The sequence below is a fragment of the Podarcis erhardii genome (genome assembly GCF_964252035.2).
Source record: "Podarcis erhardii genome assembly, chromosome: 14".
Taxonomy (NCBI): Eukaryota; Metazoa; Chordata; class Lepidosauria; order Squamata; family Lacertidae; genus Podarcis; species Podarcis erhardii.
Genome location: NC_138503.1, coordinates 21,342,739 through 21,362,969, shown reverse-complemented (window position 1 = coordinate 21,362,969; position 20,231 = coordinate 21,342,739). Strand labels below are relative to the sequence as shown.

The window sequence follows — 20,231 nt, the reverse complement described above, 5'->3', positions numbered from 1 at the left end:
AACTGGGAAGAGGAGGTATAGAGTTGCAAGGGCCAGATACAGAAGCTCGGAGGGCCACGTTAGGTCACACATTCACCCTCACAATCTTGCAGCAGAGGAAGGGGGTGGAGGGAATGTGTGATTCTGTGATGCCAAAAGACTTTTGCAAGATTCCCAAAATATGCATAATACGAAAACACACACACACACACACACACACACACACACACAGTGAATGTATAGTTACCATGTACCACATTTCAGGCCAGAGTGGGTCATTGAAGGAAACAAAATGGTGGTCACGCCGAATGCGTCTTTTGACTCTTCGTTTAACTTCCTGTTGTTGGAGCCACCTTACCTAGAAAAAAAATTAAATAGCAGTGTTTCACAGGAATGCTTGGGGTTTTTTAACAGCAGCATCAATAAGAAAATATTTGTTTGCTTTGACATCTAAATCCCAGTTCTTGCCATATGGCTCACAAATTGCTTATTAACTCTGTTTGTAAGACCAGCCAACAACATACGCTCACAAAGATTAAGAGAATAAATTGTAACATTAAAAATACAATAAAGGAAGCATTCAAATTGTTCTTTCTGGCAATTAAATAAGAAGGCACAAATCAGAAAAATGGGATGCCCATGTTATGAAAACACATCATATCAAAAGAAGATCCATTGAAATCAATGGACTCTACATTAGGTCTACTCTGACTCTCACTAACATTGTGTATCATCCAGGTTGTTGAAAGTAATAATATACATACAAACGCACACAACCTTGAAACATCAAAAATGAACCTAACAATCTAATATGCATCTTTTTTCACCCAACAAGCATTCAATACGAACTAATATCATTTTCTGCAATTGAATTAATCAGTATCTATTGTTTTGAAACTTGACTTTGTCTAGATTTATAGGCTTTTTTCGTGTACAGTATGACAATTTTGCAAGTAAAATATGTAGAGATATAATTTTGTTGCATTAATCTCCCTATCTTAATACTGTATTGTTCTTGGAAATAATTTGACACAGGCTTTTCTCTATTCTGTTTGATTTAACTATTCTTGTACTCTTATGCTAGGAGCAATAAACCTTTGAGAATTTTCTTTCTTTTAATGAACCTAACTAATTAACAAAGCCTAACTTATCCAAGCCCTAACAGTACCAAAAACTGTTTGCTACTAATCTGTTCAAAACAACAAAAGAGGTCTGGTGGGCCTACTAGAGGTAGGGAATTCTACAAAAGTTCACCACAGAAAGTGCTCTCTTCCTTTGCTTTCATTGCCTGGAATGAAAACGCCTTTCCATTTTATTGAGGTGCCTATCTTAACCTCATCAGAATGACACTAGACATCAAGGCCATTTGTCTAATTAAAAGCAGTTTCAAGCACATGAATAATTCCTCATCCTGTGCATATTGTTTTTCTAAGTCACCGTCTGCCTTTTTCCGTTTTTTTGCCATTTTTTAATGGGTTTCTCTTCTTAAACCTAAACAAATCCCAGTACAAAGAAGCACTAACGTAATTCTTAGAGCAGTGGGTGCTTAGAGCCAAAACAAAAAACCTCCTACTTCAAACACACGCCACAGAAGAAAAATGAAAGTCAGTTAAAAGGGCCTCAGTGAGTTTTGATAACAAAAGTCGAGATAAAAATTCTAGAATGCTCCCCTTTGCTCTCAAGTAGCTTTTGATAGAGCAGATGTTCCACAGCTGTACAGACCCCTCCACAGAACATTAACAAGATAAATTAGATTATAGGCATGCTGTATACCAAAAGTATGAGGTTTAAAGCAAATGTTTATTCATCGGAACAGATCGGAATTATAATACAACTCCACTGAATTAATGCAAACTTCCCTGCTCAAGTACATAAGAGAATTAATCCTCCACATCCCAAGCTTCTTACAAGGACAGTTTCATCAAGAAAAGGAGTCATGAAAATCTGGGATTAGTCTCCAAGGTAGGAAGGATCCCCGAGGGGACTCAAAGGATCTGAAGTGGATTCTCAGCAAGGGAGAACATTTCCGACACACGGATTAGCCTAAAGTTTCTGTAATAATAAATAGGAATCCCTGGGTGGGGGAAGGCCGGTTGTGACCTTTTGAAATGCAAGAGCTGAGAAACAACGTGAACCAGACATTTAATGTGCTCAACCAACTCTTGAGTTATTGTTTTAAAGGATTATCGGCACTTTCACCCCTTCAAGCCTCAGAAGCTTAGAAATATAAGAAACCTCAAAAGGTTTGATGGGGGGCATTAAAAGCAGGGTTTGGGGGTTCATTCTCTCTTATGTTGTTTAAGATGATGAGAATAATATAGTATTTCCATAACACACTTGTCTAGGTCATTTCCTGCCACGGCACACAGCTCCTGTCAAGCTGGGGAGCAGGATGGGACTGGGAAAATTGATGGTTAGTACAGTACAAAGCAAAGGCAGTCTGAAGTCTGCTAAAAGGCACTCACAATTGTCTAATTAATCAGGCCTAGCAAACAAGCCTAACCCAGAAGGTTTTATTTGGCAAGGAAAACCATTTGACCTATTAGGACTTACTGCTGTCCCCTTCTTCCATTTGGCCAGAGGTGGTGGATACGTTACGTAAACCTTCTCTCAGCCCAACACCCCTTGGGTACCAGCTTCACAGATAGAGAGTGGGGTTTATGTCCAACAACAAAGCAGAGGCGGTGTGACGTAGTGGTTACAGTGATTGACTAGGACTGGGAAGACCCGGGTCCAAATCCCCAGTCACAGTTGGCTGCATGAAGCCAACTGGGTGATACTGGGCCGGTCACTACCTTATAATACTAATAATATGAATACTACCACTGCATATAATTCTATTTTTTGTACCCTGCCCATATGACTGGGTTGCCCCAGCCACTCTGGGCTGCTTCCAGAAACATAATAAACACAGAATTACAGAAACATAAAAATTACAGAAACATAATAAAAACTTCCCTATACAGGGCTACCTTCAGATGTCTTCTAAAGGTTGCATAGTTGTTAATCTCCTTGACATCTGATGGAAGGTCATTCCACAGGGCAGGTGCCACTGCTGAGAAGGCCCTCCTCTGCCTGGTTTCCTGTAACCTCACTTCTCGCAGCGAGGGACCCACCAGAATGCCCTCAGAGCTGGACCTCAGCGTCTGGGCTGAATGATAGGGGTGGAGAGGCTCCTTCAGGTATACAGGGCCGAGGCCATTTAGGGCTTTAAAGGTCAGAACCAATACTTTGAATTGTGCTCAGAAACATACTGGGAGCCAATGTAGATCTTTCAGGACGGTTTTTATATGGCCTTGGCGGCCGCTCCCAATCACCAATCTGGCAGCCACATTCTGGATTATAACCCCATAACCTAAGAAGCATCTCACAAGGTTGTTGAGAAGATAAACGTGAGGTCGAGGAGGAAAACTGTGTGCCACTCTGAGTTCCTTGGAGAAGAGGCAAGGTAAAAATGTAATACAGTGGTACCTCAGGTTACATACGCTTCAAGTTACATACGCTTCAGGTTACAGACTCCGCTAACCCATAAATAGTACCTCGGGTTAAGAACTTTGCTTTAGGATGAGAACAGAAATCGCGCGGCAGCGGCGCGGCGGCAGCAGGAGGCCCCATTAGCTAAAGTGGTGCTTCAGGTTAAGAACGGACCTCCGGAACAAATTAAGTACCGTATTTTTCGCCCTATGGGACGCACTTTTCCCCCTCCAAAAATGAAGGGGAAATCTGGGTGCATCCTATGGGGCGAATGCAGGCTTTCGCTGAAGCTTGGAGAGCGAGAGGGGTCCTTGCGCACCGACCCCTCTCGCTCTCCAGGCTTCAGGAAGACATCCGCAGCCTAGGCAGCCCTGCGGGAACTCCCGCAGGGCTGTCTAGGCTGCGGATAGCAGCTTGCTTCCCGGAGCACCGGGCGCGCTGAAAGCAGAGCGCCCGGCGCTTCGAGAACATATCCGCAGCCTAGGCAGCCCTGCGAGAGTTCCCGCAGGGCTGTCTAGGCTGTGAATAGCAGCCTGCCGCACGGCGCAAGAGGCGCCCTGAAGCAGAGCGCCCCTCGTGCCGGGCAGACATCCGCAGCGTGGGGAGCCCTGCAGGAGTTCCCCACAGGGCTCCCCACGCTGTGGATAGCAGCCTGCTGCCTGGCACGAGAAGCGCCCTGAAGCAGAGCGCCCCTCGTGCCGGGCAGACATCCGCAGCGTGGGGAGCCCTGTGGGGAACTCCTGCAGGGCTCCCCACGCTGCGGATAGCAGCCTGCCGCCCGGTGCGACAAGCGCCCTGAAGCAGAGCGTCCCTCGCGCCGGGCAGACATCCGCAGCGTGGGGAGCCCTGCAGGAGTTCCCCGCAGGGCTCCCCTCGCTGCGGATAGCAGCCTGCTGCCTGGCGCGCAGGGCGCCCTGAAACAGAGCGCCCCTCACGCCGGGCAAACATCTGCAGCATGGGGAGCCCTGCAGGAGTTCCCCGCAGGACTCCCCACACTGCAGATAGCAGCCTGCCGCCCGGTGGGCAGGGCTCGCTGAAGCAGAGCACCCCGCGCACCGTGCAGACATCGGCCAGCCCCACAAGCTCGGGGGACAGCAGGGAAGCGCAGCGCCGCCATCCTGCTGTTCCTCGACCTGGTTCGGTTTCCCTGACCTGTTTTTTTTTGGGGGGGGGAATAAAGGGGAAAAAAATTCCTTTATTTCCCCCCCCAAAAAAACTAGGTGCGTCCTATGGGACCGAGCATCCTATGGGACGAAAAATACGGTACATAACCAGAGGTACCAGTGTAAATTAATGCAGAACAAGAGATGGTGGCTTTGAATTTTGTTGTGCGTAAGGAAGACTGAGCAGGCCCACATGAGTGACAGTTACTGACAGCAGCGACAACCTCCTATCTCCTCCTCAAAATGTCCCCCCAAAAAGACAGGCCTTGGCCAGACGCCTGAAGCTATAAAAAGGTGAGGCGAGATACACCTCCACAGGGAGAGAGTTCCAGGGGAGGCTGGTGCCCATTGGGGGCGGTCGCCTGTGAGGTGATTTGAAGCAGCTGCCTTGGGTGGCAGAATCCCATGGGGCAGCTCAGGCCTCCTTCTCTCAGGGGTGATGGAGGGGAGGACGTGAATCTGCAGGAGAAGTGGGTAGCAGACCATGCAGACTTCTGCCCCCTGCGGCAAAATGTGTAGATCCGGCACTGCCTCCAGATGCATCTGTAGCGACGCCCACCAGGAAGAGAAGGAAATCTTGCATGGCTAATTGCATTTTGCTAATTGGCATACTGGTTTATTGGGCTACTTCCAACCCAGCCTAAATGTTGCAACACGTAGGCCGACACACATGTATAAACCAGGAAAGTGATTCAATTCACTTGAGGGAAAACAACGAAAATGCCAAGCCAATCCAACCCAGAACCTTGACTAAAACTTCAGCCTAGTCATTAAAACAAGATGCCCTCATCATGATGTAATGCTAATGAAGGGTATCCCTTTGGGATGTCTTTATTTGTTATGATTTTCCAACACAGAAGATGCAGCAGAATAGCATGTAGAACGATCATCCAATTTGATGCTTTTAGGCTTTTGCAATTCATTGCATGTAAATGACAAGGGAAAGATGGCTGTTTGGGCATTATTTTCTTCCCACAATTCTCCGGGGGGGTGGGGAAAGGAAAAGGACACCAGTTCCACCCCCACTCTCCTCACTAGGGATGCTGCAAAATTCCAATGGAAACAGGAGTAGAAATTGCCAATGTTTGCAATTTTTGCCCCCATGTCCAGAACAGAAATTAATCCAGCAAATATGATCAGTTGTTGTCCCTTTCAGTCCACAAACAATCTGTTCACAGTGTTTTCTTTGCATTGACATGGATTGGTTAACATAATAATGTAATCTTGCCATGGCCAACAGCGGGACAAATAATGTAGCTTTTGGCAGAAGACTAAATGCAGTGGAACGAAAACAGCACTGAATCCAAAGACCACAAGGCGGGATGGAAAAACAATGCCTTATTACATCCTACTCTTCTTTTGGCTAAATTATTTGTACCCCGCCCATCTGACTGGGTTGCCCTAGCTGCTATGGGTGGCTTCCCATTGCCACTCACCAGCTGAGATCATTACTAGAAAGAGCAATAATAGATAGCTCTTCCAGAAATGCTTCCATCTGCAAGCAAAGCAGACCCATTGCATCATCTGGGGCCAGTGGTCATCTGGTCTCCCGTCATCTGGGTGGCCATTCCAGCGGGTCACTATAAGATCAGTTATAGAGGCAGGAAACTTTTTCTGGCCTGCAGGTCAGCTTCTTATCTCTCCACCCTTGGGGGTGGGGTCACAATTTACAGGTGCCTGAGGGCACAGCCAAACTGAGCAAGATTTTCTAGAACAAGTATGAGTGGAGGGTTCAATCCTGCTGGCTGCAGGGAATGTGCTGGTGAAGCTGATGTCACCCAGCAGTGGACAGGTGGGCATGATTTATGGAAAATAGCTACATGGGCCAATTTGGGCCCAATATTGGTGTGTACAGGTTTACCACCCCTGCTCTAATAACTGATACCAGTATTTGCTTGCTTTCCTCTTCCCTCCTAGTTCCCTCTTCTTGAGAGCCAGTGTGGTGTAGTGGTTAAGAGCGATAGACTTGTAATCTGGGGAACCGGGTTCGCGTCTCCGCTCCTCCACATGCAGCTGCTGGGTGACCTTGGGCTAGTCACACTTCTCTGATGTCTCTCAGCCCCACTCACCTCACAGAGTGTTTGTTGTGGGGGAGGAAGGGAAAGGAGAATGTTAGCCGCTTTGAGACTCCTTCGGGTAGTGATAAAGCAGGATATCAAATCCAAACTCTTCTTCCTTTTTCATCACGCCTGTCAGAAATCTGAAGGTTTTTGGTGCTTTTTAGCATTACGATCAGCTGCCCTGACAGATATCCCCAACTGTGTTTGCTTTCTGTGTCTATATGCAGTATTGCAACAGCTTGGCCCTACAACAGAACTTGTGGGATATAGATGCCGTGCCCCACCCTCAGAACTTGATTCAACTGACCTGGAAAAAAAGAAGTAAGTAGCACTAGAGACATTTCCTAATATTTTAAAGCTAACAAGTTCCACACATTTCTGAGAACATTTTCCCCTCCCTTCATCAAGGAAGTCTAGGTAAATTGAAAGAGACAAACTGCAAAGCTTGTGGGAAAAGCCACTTGATCTACCAAGTTTCATTGGCAAAAGATCGCCCAGTTCAGGGAGCCTCTGAAATAGGATGCAGATTTATATAAAAACAAAAATAAACTTGAGAAGTTTTCAGCTTTAAAAGCACCAAGTCACTTAGTTGACTAGGAGCTTTAAACTTTTGAAAACAATGCACGCCCCCCCCCCAATTGTTAAGTTATGCAGTTCCATCTTTTCCAGTTAAATTCAAGGTGGCATGACTTGTTTAAAGGCTTGCTTTAGCACCACTATTAGCATATTCATGCATACACATTAGGTATACCAGTCAAGTAGCAAAACACTTCCCAAGTGATCTGCTAAGGGAGAACACCAAGGCATGGATTACGAATCCAGCCTAGCTCCAAGCACCCAAAATACAGCGGTGCTCTATTTTGCAAACTGTTAGGTTGCATACATACCATACATTTGAAGTGCATCCCCACCCCACCCCACCCCAAAAAAGGAATCCTGGAAACCGTAGTTTACCTCTCATAGAGCTACAATTCCCAGCACCCTTAAGAAATCACATTTCTCCATTATTCTTTTTTGGGGGGGTCTTTAAATGTCTGGTGTGCATGCCATATTCAGGGAGGGCCCTGAGGGCCCTGCTCCTTCTTGCCACTCACCATCTGGCCCGGGGTGGGGCCTGAAGCCTCATAAGGACTGCTGCGCTCTGCTGCCCAGGAGGACTCTCCTGTATGTGAGTGTCTGAGGGCCCTGCTCCTTCCTGCCACTCACCATCTGGCCTGGGGCAGGGCCTGAAGCCTCATAAGGACTGCTGCACTCCGCTGCCCAGGAGGACTCTCCTGTGTGGGTGTATGGGGCCCTGCTCCTTCCTGCCACTTACCACCTGGCTCAGGGCAGGGCCTGACGGGCCTCACTAGGACAGTTGCTGTTACTGCTGGAGGGGTGCAGAGTGCTTTTAAAATGTTTTAAAATTTTTATTTTGAATTTTTTTTGTATGTGGGGGGGTGGGGTGGGGGTGGGCCTGGGAATTTGTTTGATTTTATGTTTTTGTAATTTTATTGTTTTTTGTATTGTTTTATTTGTGTGGTGTTTTTTTAAGGTGTTATTTTGTTCTTAAGGGGAGGGGTCAGGGCTGCCGGGGAGTTGGTCCCAGCCAACAAAATGGCTGGGACATGTTTCACAGGGGGGAATGCACTGGGACAACCGATCTCAGTGATCACGGGTAGGAGGAGGAGTTACGCTAAGACCAGACCATGTCATTACAGAGAAGGCAGGTTTAGTCGTTGTCTGAGGACTATCCCTGCCTCTGGGTCTGGTCCTGACCGGATGGATACTAGAATCAGCAAGGGATACCCACATGACCTGAAAGTGTTGCTGTGCAATGCCAGGTCAATGATTCATAAGACCACTGCCATCCATGACTTGATCATGGATGGAGGACTTGACCTGGCATGTGTAACAGAGACTTGGTTGGATGAAGCAGATGGGCCTGTCCTTGCCGCTGCTTGTCCACCAGGTTTCTCTTACGCACAGCAACCCAGGTCATGTGGGCGGGGAGGGGGGGTTGCAGTGATTTTTAGGAAGTCATTAGTTTGCACCAGGCGTCCTATTGGGAAGACCCAATTTTCCGAGTGCATGTTCTGGAAGTTGGGCAATAGGGGCAGTACAGGATTCCTTTTGGTGTACCGACCTCCCCGCTGCACCAAGGATTCCCTGCCCAAGCTGCTTCAGGTCGTGGCGGATGTTCTCCTGGAGACACCTAGCTTGGTTGTCCTAGGGGATTTTAACATCCATGCCGACACGACCTTACAAGGGGCCGCTCGGGACTTCGTGGAAAGCATGGCCTCCATGGGGCTGTCCCTGAATAAGTCTGGCCCAACCCATAGCCGCGGACATGCCTTGGACCTGGTGTTTACCTCTATGGATGTTGGTGATCTGACACTAAGTAAAAGTGAAACGAAAGAAGTGCCATGGTCAGATCACTTCCTGGTGCAACTGGACTTCTCTGTGACCCATCCCCTCTGCAGGGAGGTGGGACCGATTTGGATGGTCCGCCCCCGCCACTTAATGGATCCAAATGGTTTCCAGAGAGTGGTAGGGGATGCTTTGTCCCATGTTGATGGCCTTTCAGCCGATTCCCTGGTGGCCCGCTGGAATGTGGAGTTAACCAGGGCTATTGACTGTTTGGCTCCGAAGCGCCTTCTCCGATTGCATGGAGCCCGGAGAGCCCCGTGGTTTTCCACGGATCTGAGGGCAATGAAACAATCGTTGAGACGACTAGAGCGCCGGTGGCGGATAACTCATTCCGAATCTGACCGGACACAGGTTAGAGCTCAACGTCGAGCCTACCAAGTGGCGATAGCGACGGCGAAGAAGACTTTCTTCACCGCCTCTATTGCATCTGCAGAAAACAGCAGCAGGAGACTCTTTCAGGTGGTTCACAATTTAGCGGAACCACCTGTAACATCGGGGCCCAGTACGGGCCACATGTTCTCCTGCAATGATTTTGCAAAATTTTTTGCAGGTAAAATCGCTCAGATTCAGGAAGAAGTAGACTCCACCGTGGGAGCAGGGCCGGGGCGGGAGAGTGCTAGAGTCCTGTCTGGTCAAGTTGTGTGGGATCAATTCCAATTTGTTACCTCCGAGGATGTGGACAGGCTGCTTGGACAAGTGAAGCCAACCACCTGCCTCCTGGATCCTTGCCCATCCTGGCTTATAAAAGCTAGCCGGGAAGGACTGGGCGATGGGCTTCGTGGGGTAGTGAATGCTTCCCTCCGTGAGAGAGCCTTCCCAGACCCGCTGAAAGAGGCGGTTATTAAACCGCTTCTTAAAAAACCATCTTTAGATGCGGTCACGATGGCCAATTATTGCCCATTCTCAAACCTTCCATTCTTGGGCAAGGTGATTGAGCGAGTGGTTGCTGAACAACTCCAGGCACGCCTGGAAGAAGCGGACCATTTGGATCCCTTCCAGTCGGGATTCAGGCCTCATCATGGGACTGAAACTGCCTTGGTCGCACTGGTTGATGATCTCCGGTGGGCTAGGGACAAAGGTGAGAGCTGTTTCCTAGTTCTGCTGGATCTCTCAGCGGCCTTTGATACAATCGACCATAACATCCTTCTGGACCGTCTAGAGGGGCTGGGAGCTGGGGGCACTGTTATACAGTGGTTCCGCTCCTTCCTCCTGGGCCATGTTCAGAAAGTGGTGGTGGGGGATGAGTGTTCAGACCCCTGGGCCCTCACTTGTGGGGTGCCTCAGGGTTCCATCCTCTCCCCCATGCTTTTTAACTATATGAAGCCGCTGGGAGAGATCATCAGTTGGTTTGGACTGGGTGTCCATCAATATGCAAATGATACCCAGCTCTACCTCTCTTTCAAATCAGAACCAGTGAAGGCGGTGAAGGTCCTGTGTGAGTGCCTGGAAGCGGTTGGAGGATGGATGGCGGCTAACAGATTGAGGTTGAATCCTGACAAGACAGAAGTACTGTTTTTGGGGGACAGGAGGCGGGCAGGTGTGGAGGATTCCCTGGTCCTGAATGGGGTAACTGTGCCCCTGAAGGACCAGGTGCGCAGCCTGGGAGTCATTTTGGACTCACAGCTGTCCATGGAGGCACAGGTCAAATCTGTATCCAGGGCAGCTGTTTACCAGCTCCATCTGGTACGTAGGCTGAGACCCTATCTGCCTGCAGACTGTCTCGCCAGAGTGGTACATGCTCTGGTTATCTCCCGCTTGGACTACTGCAATGCGCTCTACGTGGGGCTACCTTTGAAGGTGACCCGGAAACTACAACTAATCCAGAATGCGGCAGCTAGACTGGTGACTGGGAGCGGCCGCCGAGACCATATAACACCGGTCTTGAAAGACCTACATTGGCTCCCAGTACGTTTCCGAGCACAATTCAAAGTGTTGGTGCTGACCTTTAAAGCCCTAAATGGCCTCAGTCCAGTATATCTGAAGGAGCGTCTCCTCCCCCATCGTTCTGCCCGGACACTGAGGTCCAGCTCCGAGGGCCTTCTGGCGGTTCCCTCACTGCGAGAGGCCAAGTTACAGGGAACCAGGCAGAGGGCCTTCTCGGTAGTGGCGCCCGCCCTGTGGAATGCCCTCCCATCAGATGTCAAAGCGATAAACAACTACCTGACATTCAGAAGACATCTGAAGGCAGCCCTGTTCAGGGAAGTTTTTAATTTGTGACATTTTAGTGTATTTTTCATCTTTGTTGGAAGCCGCCCAGAGTGGCTGGGGAAACCCAGCCAGATGGGCGGGGTACAAATAATAAATTATTATTATTATTATTATTATTATTATTAATCAATACAACTAGGTAAATAGACTAAATTTTTAAAAAAACCATTTGGTTTGCATCAAGTAGACTAATTTAAAATGCGTGCTTTTCCATTTCAGATATAGATTCATACCCTTCCCTCGCCCTAGCTCCTCTAGGGCTCGAAAACTTAATTAGAACACCAAAAAACCCACCAGCCATCAGTTTTTCTCGCAATTGGTGGGATGTTCAGACACTTGCAGTTTGTTTATTCTTGTTCTTTCTTCCACCCACCCCCCAAATCCCACGCCATCGTCAACTATTATTGATGCAATATGGGCGCACATTCAAGAATTATCTACAGCTTGTTAGACAGTGAGCGAATAAGTTCAAATATTTGAATGGGAAGGCACATGGCCTGATTTGTTTGCTGTATGTGCACACGTCTGGAAGCTACATTTGGCAATACGAAATTGGTCGGAGAGCACCATTCTCTGCTGTATTGTAGACCAGCAGCCTTCATAATCAGTGTTCCGCAGAATCAAAAAATCAAATGCAGTTTCGAAAGGTTCAGCCTGCCACCTTGGTTAAAAATGGGGCCCAGCCAGCACACTGGAACAAAATGCATTCTATATGACACTGTTTCAGGGTAGGCCCACTGTCTGTACACAAGTTTCATGCCCCCAGTTTTAATCATCCACTAAAATGGTTCTGGCCCAGAGGAAAGCTTTTCTTCTGCCAACTAAAAGGGCTTTTGTAGAGAGGAATGTCACCCCAAGGCAACTTATAGCACTGTACTACAAACTGAAGCAAATACAAATAAATGACGTAAAGTAAACCCCACATAAAGTTGCCCTGCAAAACCTAGGGGCCCACTGTTATCCCAATCTTATAGTCTAGCAAAACATCCGCCATTATGGTGGCTTAACCTTTCATTTGACTTTCATTTGCACTGACTTCTGGAGAGTATAGTTTGCAGGCAGGCATATTGCAAGGATAGCCAAAGCAGTGCCCTCCAGAAGATACTGGACTACAACTCCCATCATTCCTGACCACTGGCCATGTGAGGTGGAGCTTATGGGAGTTAGAGTCCAACATCACCTGGAGGGCACCATGTTGACTATCATTGGTGTAGCCCATCAAGGTTGACCCAATGATGCCCCTGCCAAGATGGCATTTGCCTAAGGGGCTTCATAGGCAATATATTTGGGGATATATACCATCATCATTTCATGCTGCCTACCTTTAACTCTGGGATTATGGTAATCATATATTTAATCTTGCTGGTTTTAAGGACACATACCCACACACCCAAAAGCTAGTTAAATAAAAAAGGTGATTTCCCGCCAAGCGTACTTTGGGCTTTCACCGAGTTCCCTTTGCCTTTTGTAACTTCCCCTTGCTAATGCAAGACAAGCCTGCAAAGTAGACCTGACACCAGTAGCTTCCTGCTGTACCTTTGGATCCATTCTGAGGAAGTTGTGTGGGCCTCTGCTGCTGAACGTTGACCTTTTAATCGTCTTGCTGTGGTGAAAGTGGTAATAGTCTTCCAGGCTGCCAATCTGCAATGAGCGATATACAGAACAGGTGTCAGGACAGGAGGCAATGAGGACCATAAGGAACAGCTGCATGTTCTTTCACAGCACACAAGAACCAGGAAGGAATGCAATTCAGTTCGGGCAGGAAGAGTTTCAACAAGCAACCAAAGATGCTCATTTCACACAGCTAAACCTCTTACGCATTTGGTCGCCAGGAGGCGTTCAAACAGCCTCTGCAGAGGTCAGACCAAGTGTCCATCTCTTCTTCCACCAGTGGCCAACTAGATACCACTAGGAAGCTCACAGGCAGAACAAGGTGAAGACAGCCCTTGCCAGCAGCTTACCCTCCAGAAAAGAGAATTCAGAGTTCAAGTGGGACCTTCAAAACATTGCAGGATGGGAAGCTCCTGTTCAGGGTATCAACTTTCCAAGCTCAGCTCCAGGAGACTCCATTCCATTCCCACTCCAACTCCATCTACCTCTCCCACCAAGAGTCCATCAGCATTCCAAGGCCACTCAACAAGAACAGTCCTTACTGGCTGCTTTTGCATTTTCCACACCTTTCAGTTTTCGCCTCTGAATTCTGCAAAACAATATCTCCCCCTTTTCTATGTGGATGGCCTCATTTTGGCTACATAAGGATTAGGTAATTTTAACTAGCCACATTTTAGTGTTACATGCGCACCTCAAACTGTGGTTAACGTTAGCTACAGTTTATTGAAACAAGCCAGCTTCACAACTACAGCAGACTTTTTTCAAGCAGAACAGAATTAACATTAACCAGAGTTTGTCACGTGTAATTAATTAAACATCACACCCCGCCTTGCAGTCATGCCAAGGAGGAAGGAGGCAGAGTAGGCATGGTTTATCATCATATCAAAATGTGGGCAGTATCAAAGATGGGAGCAAAGGGATCTGGCTGAGCCCTGGTTCACTAAGGGCTCCTCCACACTTCCACTTGTCCCGCTACTTTCCCCAGGGGGAAAACCCACGTTTTAGTGCTGAATCGGAACAAATGGCAATCAAGTTTTCTGTGGATCACCATTTGTTCTGATTTAGCACCTGAATCTCAGGTTTTTCGGGGGGGAAATGGCATGGTGTGGCAAAGGCAGAACCACTCAGATCCATGCCTAGAAAGCATGGGGAAACTGTTCAGAAAACTACCGTAACCAGACTCATGCTTTCTAAGCTCAGGACAAAAGCAAAAGTGTGCACAAGCCCTAAATCAGACCATTGTTTCATCTGGCTTGCTTTTGTTGGCACGGACTGGCATCTCTCTCCAAGGTTTCAGACTAAGGCATTGGAGAAGCTAGAGGGCTTCTGCATGCAACCTGGGGCTTTCTGTATGCAAAGCACTGAGCTACACCTCTTCCAGAGCAGAATCTCAGTTGCATGACCCATCTGTCTCCACTTCTGGTTAAAGGCATATGTGAATGGATGAGCTCGGGGTCTCTTATCTCCTGCTCACCATATGGGCCAAAGATAAAATGTGAAAACTGCATTTCCGAAATGCATACAGCCTCCCCTCCACCCGCCCCACCACTTAATAGCAACAGAATATGCCTGGTCCAAAACAGCCTCCAGAGTTCTTGGAACCAAAATCCTCAGGAAACCATCTGCCCCTCACAGGTGCACACACATCACGCAGGCGAAGAGCCGTGCGGCTGTGCCATGGCAGCCGCGCCTGCTGCACTTATTCTGACAAAATGCACAATGAAGTGCAGCATCTGGTGATGCTGCCAAGACGGTGCTCAAGGTCTCCAGATACAGGCAGCTGCAAAAGTGACGGCTGCGATTTCCCTGCAATTGTCTCCTGGCGGGGAAACTTTGGCCCTCCAGATGCTGTTACCCTGGCTAGCACGTCCAATGGCTAGGCATGATGGGATTTGTAGTCCAGCAACATCTGGAGAGTCCCAGGTTCCCCCGCCTTGGTTTAAGAGAATTAGTCTGCAATCCTATTCCAATCAGCTGGGAGAAAACCCCACTGAATTCAATAGGACCTACTTCTGAGTAACCATGGTCCGGATTGCACTGTAAATCACAAATTTAACTCAATGGGGAGAAAACCACTGGCGCATGTCAGAATCAAGCCAAATACAGCCTCTTCCTTAAAAAAATAAAAATCAAGTTGTTATGAGCCATCTTTCCTAGAGCTATCACTTGATTAAAGCCGTATTTGATGAATCCACTAAAGCGCCTATGATTAATTCTGCTTAAATCTGTATTGAAAGAAATAAACTAATACTGCAGTGCAGAAGAAGAGGAAAATACTTATTTTTAGATATGCATGCATGTTGCAACAGGCTCCATTTCAGAAGACTGCCACCAACAGTCTTTTCAGCGCCAAGGTAAGGCTTCCTTGTTTGCTCAGGCATGTTAAATCTTCATTTATATTGGCTTGGTTTGTACATCACGCAAAGCCAAACAGCGGCTTAGTGGGACATGCAGAAGTATGCAGGCTCCCCAAGAGGAGCAAGGTTACAGCTTATGGTTAGTGAGGAAAGGGCTTAGCCGCAAGCCCTGGTTCAGAAAACAGGCTAAACCATGGGTAGGCAAACTAAGGCCCGGGGGCTGGATGAGGCCCAATCGCCTTCTAAATCCAGCCCGCAGACGGTCCAGGAATCAGTGTGTTTTTACGTGAGTAGAATGTGTCCTTTTATTTATAATGCATCAGTGGGTTATTTGTGGGGCATAGGAATTTGTTCATCCCCCCCCCTCAAAATATAGTCGCCGTCCCCCCCAATGTCTGAAGGACAGTGGAACAGCCCCCTGCTGAAAAAGATTGCTGACTCCTATCCAAACCAAACCTTGGTTTAGCTCAGCACAGCAGCCGATACACTCCCACAGACCCACTAAGTCAAGGATGGGAACCTCTGGGGTGGAGGTTGCGTTTTTTTGCCTGGCTGAAATGTGCCCCAGAGATGTTTGGGAAGCACAGACCCAGATGTTGCAATATTAGGCAACTAATGAATTATAAATTATAAATTATAAATAATGAGAATTAAAATAAAATAAATAACCTTCAATGCATAATGTATATTTTACTGCGTGAATTGCTTCTCTATTTTGACTGATTTTGTTTGTGACTGTATACATTTCTCTGTAAGGTCCACAGTGGTTGAAATGTGCAGGTGTTGAGTTTTATGCCGTTAACTCTAATATAACATTGTCTCCTGCCTGTGTTGGATATTTGTAAATTTTTTCTGTTAATGACAGAGGCATCTTTTTTGTCTATAAAAAAATAAGAAAGAGTCAACGTATGATGTTTTGAACATATGGTGTGGATACTTAAATATTTACAGTAAAAGAGAAACTACCACTTTCTGAAGCAGCCTGTTCTTACATTGGTATATCCAGTGCTTTTTTTCTTGGGGGACGCATACCCCTAAACTTTTTGTGAATCTTTGTACTTTTGTATTGTACTTTGTATTTATTTTCCCCGATCTGAACTATAAAATAGTGATTTTCTTGAGTCCTAATGAGAGTACCCCTAAACATTTTTTAAGAAGAAAAAAGCACTGAATATATCCAATTGCTCTACTAAACATTGCAGCTCTAATCTTTTCACAACTCCAAAAAGGGAAATGAGGCAAATCAGACTGACAGCCGTTCTATTTTCATAAGAGACATTGTTCGCACCAGAATTATCCATCTCTTGGTTTGTTTTATTATTATTTTGCTACAGAGCAGCCAGAAGGCTCCTAGCCCATGTAAAGTATGGTGTTCCTCCTTTAAGAAACCACATAAATATCAGAGACACCGGCCCAGATAGAAGACAATTCATATGTGCCAAGAACCATCACTATATAGTTTCAGAAGCAAGTTTTGCTCTTGCTTAGACTTGGCTTCTCTTCTCTGGAAAGCGGAGATTATAAATAAGAAACATCTATATTTAGCCTGGAGGATAGGAAGCAATAAAAACCAAAATTAAAAAAGAGGTTTAGGAAAAACAAAGTGTACCAGTAACTTCAGATGGATCTATGAAGTTGCCTTACATACACCACATCAATCTTATAATCCACCCACCTAAGTCTTAACAATTCCAACCAGCAGTAAGTTTCCAAAATTCCCAGGCAGATTATGTTCAGCAGCACTTCCACCCATCCAAAAGATGAACAATGGTTACAGAGGCTGTGCCGAGCTCATGAAGTCTTTTTCAGTGGCATCTATTTGGAGGGCATATCATTGTGCATTGACCATTCGTACAGCACATACTTCTGCTGCAGGTTAAAACCAGCCCCCCTCTGCTGATCTAAACACCTGAAGGGGGTCTGTTGGGAAGGAGGTGGTCTTCCAGGTATTTGGGGCCTGGGTCCGGAAGAAGAAGAGAAGTGGGTGGTGCGCAGGAACAAGGTGAGCCAAAACGGGACATCCGGGAATAGAATCAGAAGCTGGGGTGGCTTCTGTAAATCCAGGATGTCCTGCTTAAAACAGGACAGTTGGGCTGTTATACTTAGGTTCTGCTTGTGGTTTTCCCAAAGGCATCTCATCGGCCACTGTGAGTACAGAATGCTGGACTAGTTGGGCCACTGGCCTGATCTATTACCTACAACATCTAGGAGAGAATACCAGGGTCTACAGGAGGTGATCTAACTGAGGAAGATTCACACAAGGAGCAACTGATCAAGTGGTTTTTAAGTAAATAACAGGTGCACATGCATACACAGAGAAAGGGAGAAAAAGAGAGAGTGAGAGAGAACATTGGACTGGGCCTCGCAAGGATCAAGTCCTAAATGATAAGGAAAGTCTTCTCCCCAAGACCCTGGAAAGCTGCTGCCAGTCAGAGCAGACACCATTGAGCTTAATCAACAAGTAACATGACCTATTTTAAGTCCGCTTCCTGTGCTCTTTCCTACACCTACTGGGAAACCCCAGTCATTGCGACAGAACTTGCAACTCTAAAAGCCTCTCTCCAACTTGCCAGTTTTGTACGTCACAACTGGGTTTCCAGTAGCCTTCGCCCTTCCCAACATGTCTCTGCATGTTTCCCAGCACCACTTCTACCAGTATTGCAATGACGTTTTGGTGGACTGCCATTTCAGCCACGTGCAGCAGCTGTGACTGGCATAACTTGTTTATGCCTTGCACCAACTTAGCACCATGTTTTGTGAATCTACGATAAATCTGTGCATTTCTGTTAGCAAGATTTTGCCAGGTCATTTTGTTTACTCCTGCCTTTGCTATCATCAGCTAGATGTTTTTATCACCCTCTTTTGATTATGCTATAGATCAGAGGTGGCTAACCTCTTGGGCCCAAGAATTGTGCTGAATCCTCTAATGGCTGCATGCTATTCAGACCACAAGCTTGCCACACATAGAGCACATAGGCACACAGAGACTACCTTACCCTATCATCCCCACTCAGATCTAGAGCTCTAGCATGGACTTATGGAAAGCCTTTCAAGGTCCACCCCACCCTTTCAAACTTCTCAGGAATAGGAAAAAATAACCCCAAGCCCCAGAAGCAGATCAGAGGGACAAAAAAACTTTTTAAGGGCTCTCTTCCCAGCCCAGCACCGCCATCACTTCACCTTTAACCAGTGGCAAAATTGTCACTGAAAGGGGGACCTCTAACCCTCTTTTCACTACCTTTGCAAACGGATTAAAGCAGCCCAGAAACAAGGTGCTCTGATTTGGTCTGATGTTTCCACAGCCATCCCTGGAAACATCACAGTGGACTGAAGTGCTCCTCCCTGCTTTTGGAGCACTTCGATCTCTTTGCAAGGGTGGGAGTGCTCTGGACACAAGCAGCACTTTGCTCTGCTGTTTCCAGGTATAGCTTGGGAAACCCTCAGAGCAAATGAGAGCAACTCCAGGGCTCACCCAGCAGAATGCTGGCAAATTCAGAAGAGCAGGGTCCTTTCACGATAATCACATCCACACCCAGAGGTGGCCCGTCCAAAACTGTTCAGTGCTGCAGCTTCCGGGTTCCAACACAGAAATAGATGTTGCAGCGTGGAGTCCAGAGATGCTGGTAGCAACAGCAGAAAGTGAAGCGGCAATGAGAACTCGCAGAGTCCTGCAAGATCTTGTGCAAAGTTCTGCGAGATTTCTTTTTTTTTTTTTTAAAATAATTTTTATTGGGTTTTTACATTTTATAACAACAGACACACACACAAAGACAAAGACAGACAAACACACAAATACAATTACATACCCTAAGTTTCTTTACCCACTTTCGTTGACTTCCCCCCACCCCCTCCTCTTACATCCCAATTCCACAATTAATTCAGCAAGTTCTTGTCTAACCTCTTAAAGATATTCACATTGCTTTTAAAAATTAAATTCTTTTGTTTATCTATATTCAACTATCCAATTCTCTTATAATCATTAATTTCTTTTTTTTTAAGGTCGATCTAACTTCCCCTTCACAAATTTTCCCTTTATTATATTAATTATGGGTCACATTGACCAAGTAAAACAAAACATAACATTTTATAATTCTATTCTCTCCCCCCCCTGCCCCGGTTTCTGTCCCTTCCTAGACAAATGTCCAGAAAACAAACAAAAAATATTTCTAGCCCGGATTCCTCACGTCCGAGGCGTCTGATTCTCTGTCAGTCCCTCTCTGCCAGCTATATTGGTAGTCCTCTTTGATGGTCCTAAGACCCCGAAGGAGTTCAGTCAGAGTCAGATCATATTTTCTTTCATTCAGAATGTTGAAGAGTGTTTGCTGCGAAAGGCCATCTAGTTTTCCATACTCAAGAGAAAAGTCCCAATCATATTGCTTTGTTCTTTCTAGTTTTAATATTCCAAGTACTCCAGGGGCTTCTCTCTTCTTCTTTCTCATCTTTCGCAGGTCTGTAATCCAGAAGTCTTCTTGCTCATACTCTAACGCTGCAGATTCCTGGTTGATGTTTTCCACTTGTAGTGTCTGAACTCCTTCTTTTTTCTCTGTCAATTCCAAAGGCATCTCTTCCTGCTCAGCTGCAGAATTTTTATCATACATCTCCTTTGTGCATTCAGCAGAGTTGTTTGTTTCAGGATTCAAGGTCATAAAAACTTTACTCAGAGCCATACTCTGCTCCTGCAGGATTCCCACGAGAAAGAACATTTTTTCTATCTCCGCCAGTAATTTTCCCTCTGCAGCCATTGTAATGTCACTAATTCCCCCTAGGGGGCTTTCAGTTATTTAGTAGTCCTTTTCCAATAATCTGTTACTTTGTTATTATCAATACTTTGTTTCCAATCGCCTCAGTCCAAATGTATCAGCTTTAATTCCAAGAGTTATTAAATAGCAAAATTCTTTACTTTGTCCGCCCGTTTGACAGCTTCTTTGACAGCTGTCAAACTCCTTTCACTTCTTCCTCCGGGACCCAAA

At 46.4% G+C, this 20,231-nt stretch overlaps 1 protein-coding gene and 1 long non-coding RNA gene across 4 annotated transcripts in view; one reads left to right on the top strand and one right to left on the bottom strand.

Moving 5' to 3' along the window:
• PCSK6 (proprotein convertase subtilisin/kexin type 6) overlaps nucleotides 1-20,231 on the bottom strand; it is a 109,014-nt gene that overhangs the window by 66,649 nt on the left and 22,134 nt on the right. For all 3 annotated transcript variants that reach the window (XR_014150839.1, XM_081838840.1, XM_081838839.1), the window contains exons 2-3: nucleotides 12,830-12,934; nucleotides 227-337 (exon numbers count right to left, since the gene is read on the bottom strand). Coding sequence is in view for 2 of the 3 variants with exons in the window: in XM_081838839.1 (XP_081694965.1) it covers nucleotides 227-337; nucleotides 12,830-12,934 (216 nt within the window). In the remaining variant the exon portion in view is untranslated. The remainder of the gene's footprint in view (nucleotides 1-226; nucleotides 338-12,829; nucleotides 12,935-20,231) is intronic.
• Nucleotides 4,752-17,600, top strand: LOC309328987. The gene is made up of 4 exons (XR_014150989.1): nucleotides 4,752-4,910; nucleotides 6,904-6,997; nucleotides 15,192-15,258; nucleotides 17,392-17,600. It is a non-coding gene; the product is annotated as an uncharacterized lncRNA (long non-coding RNA).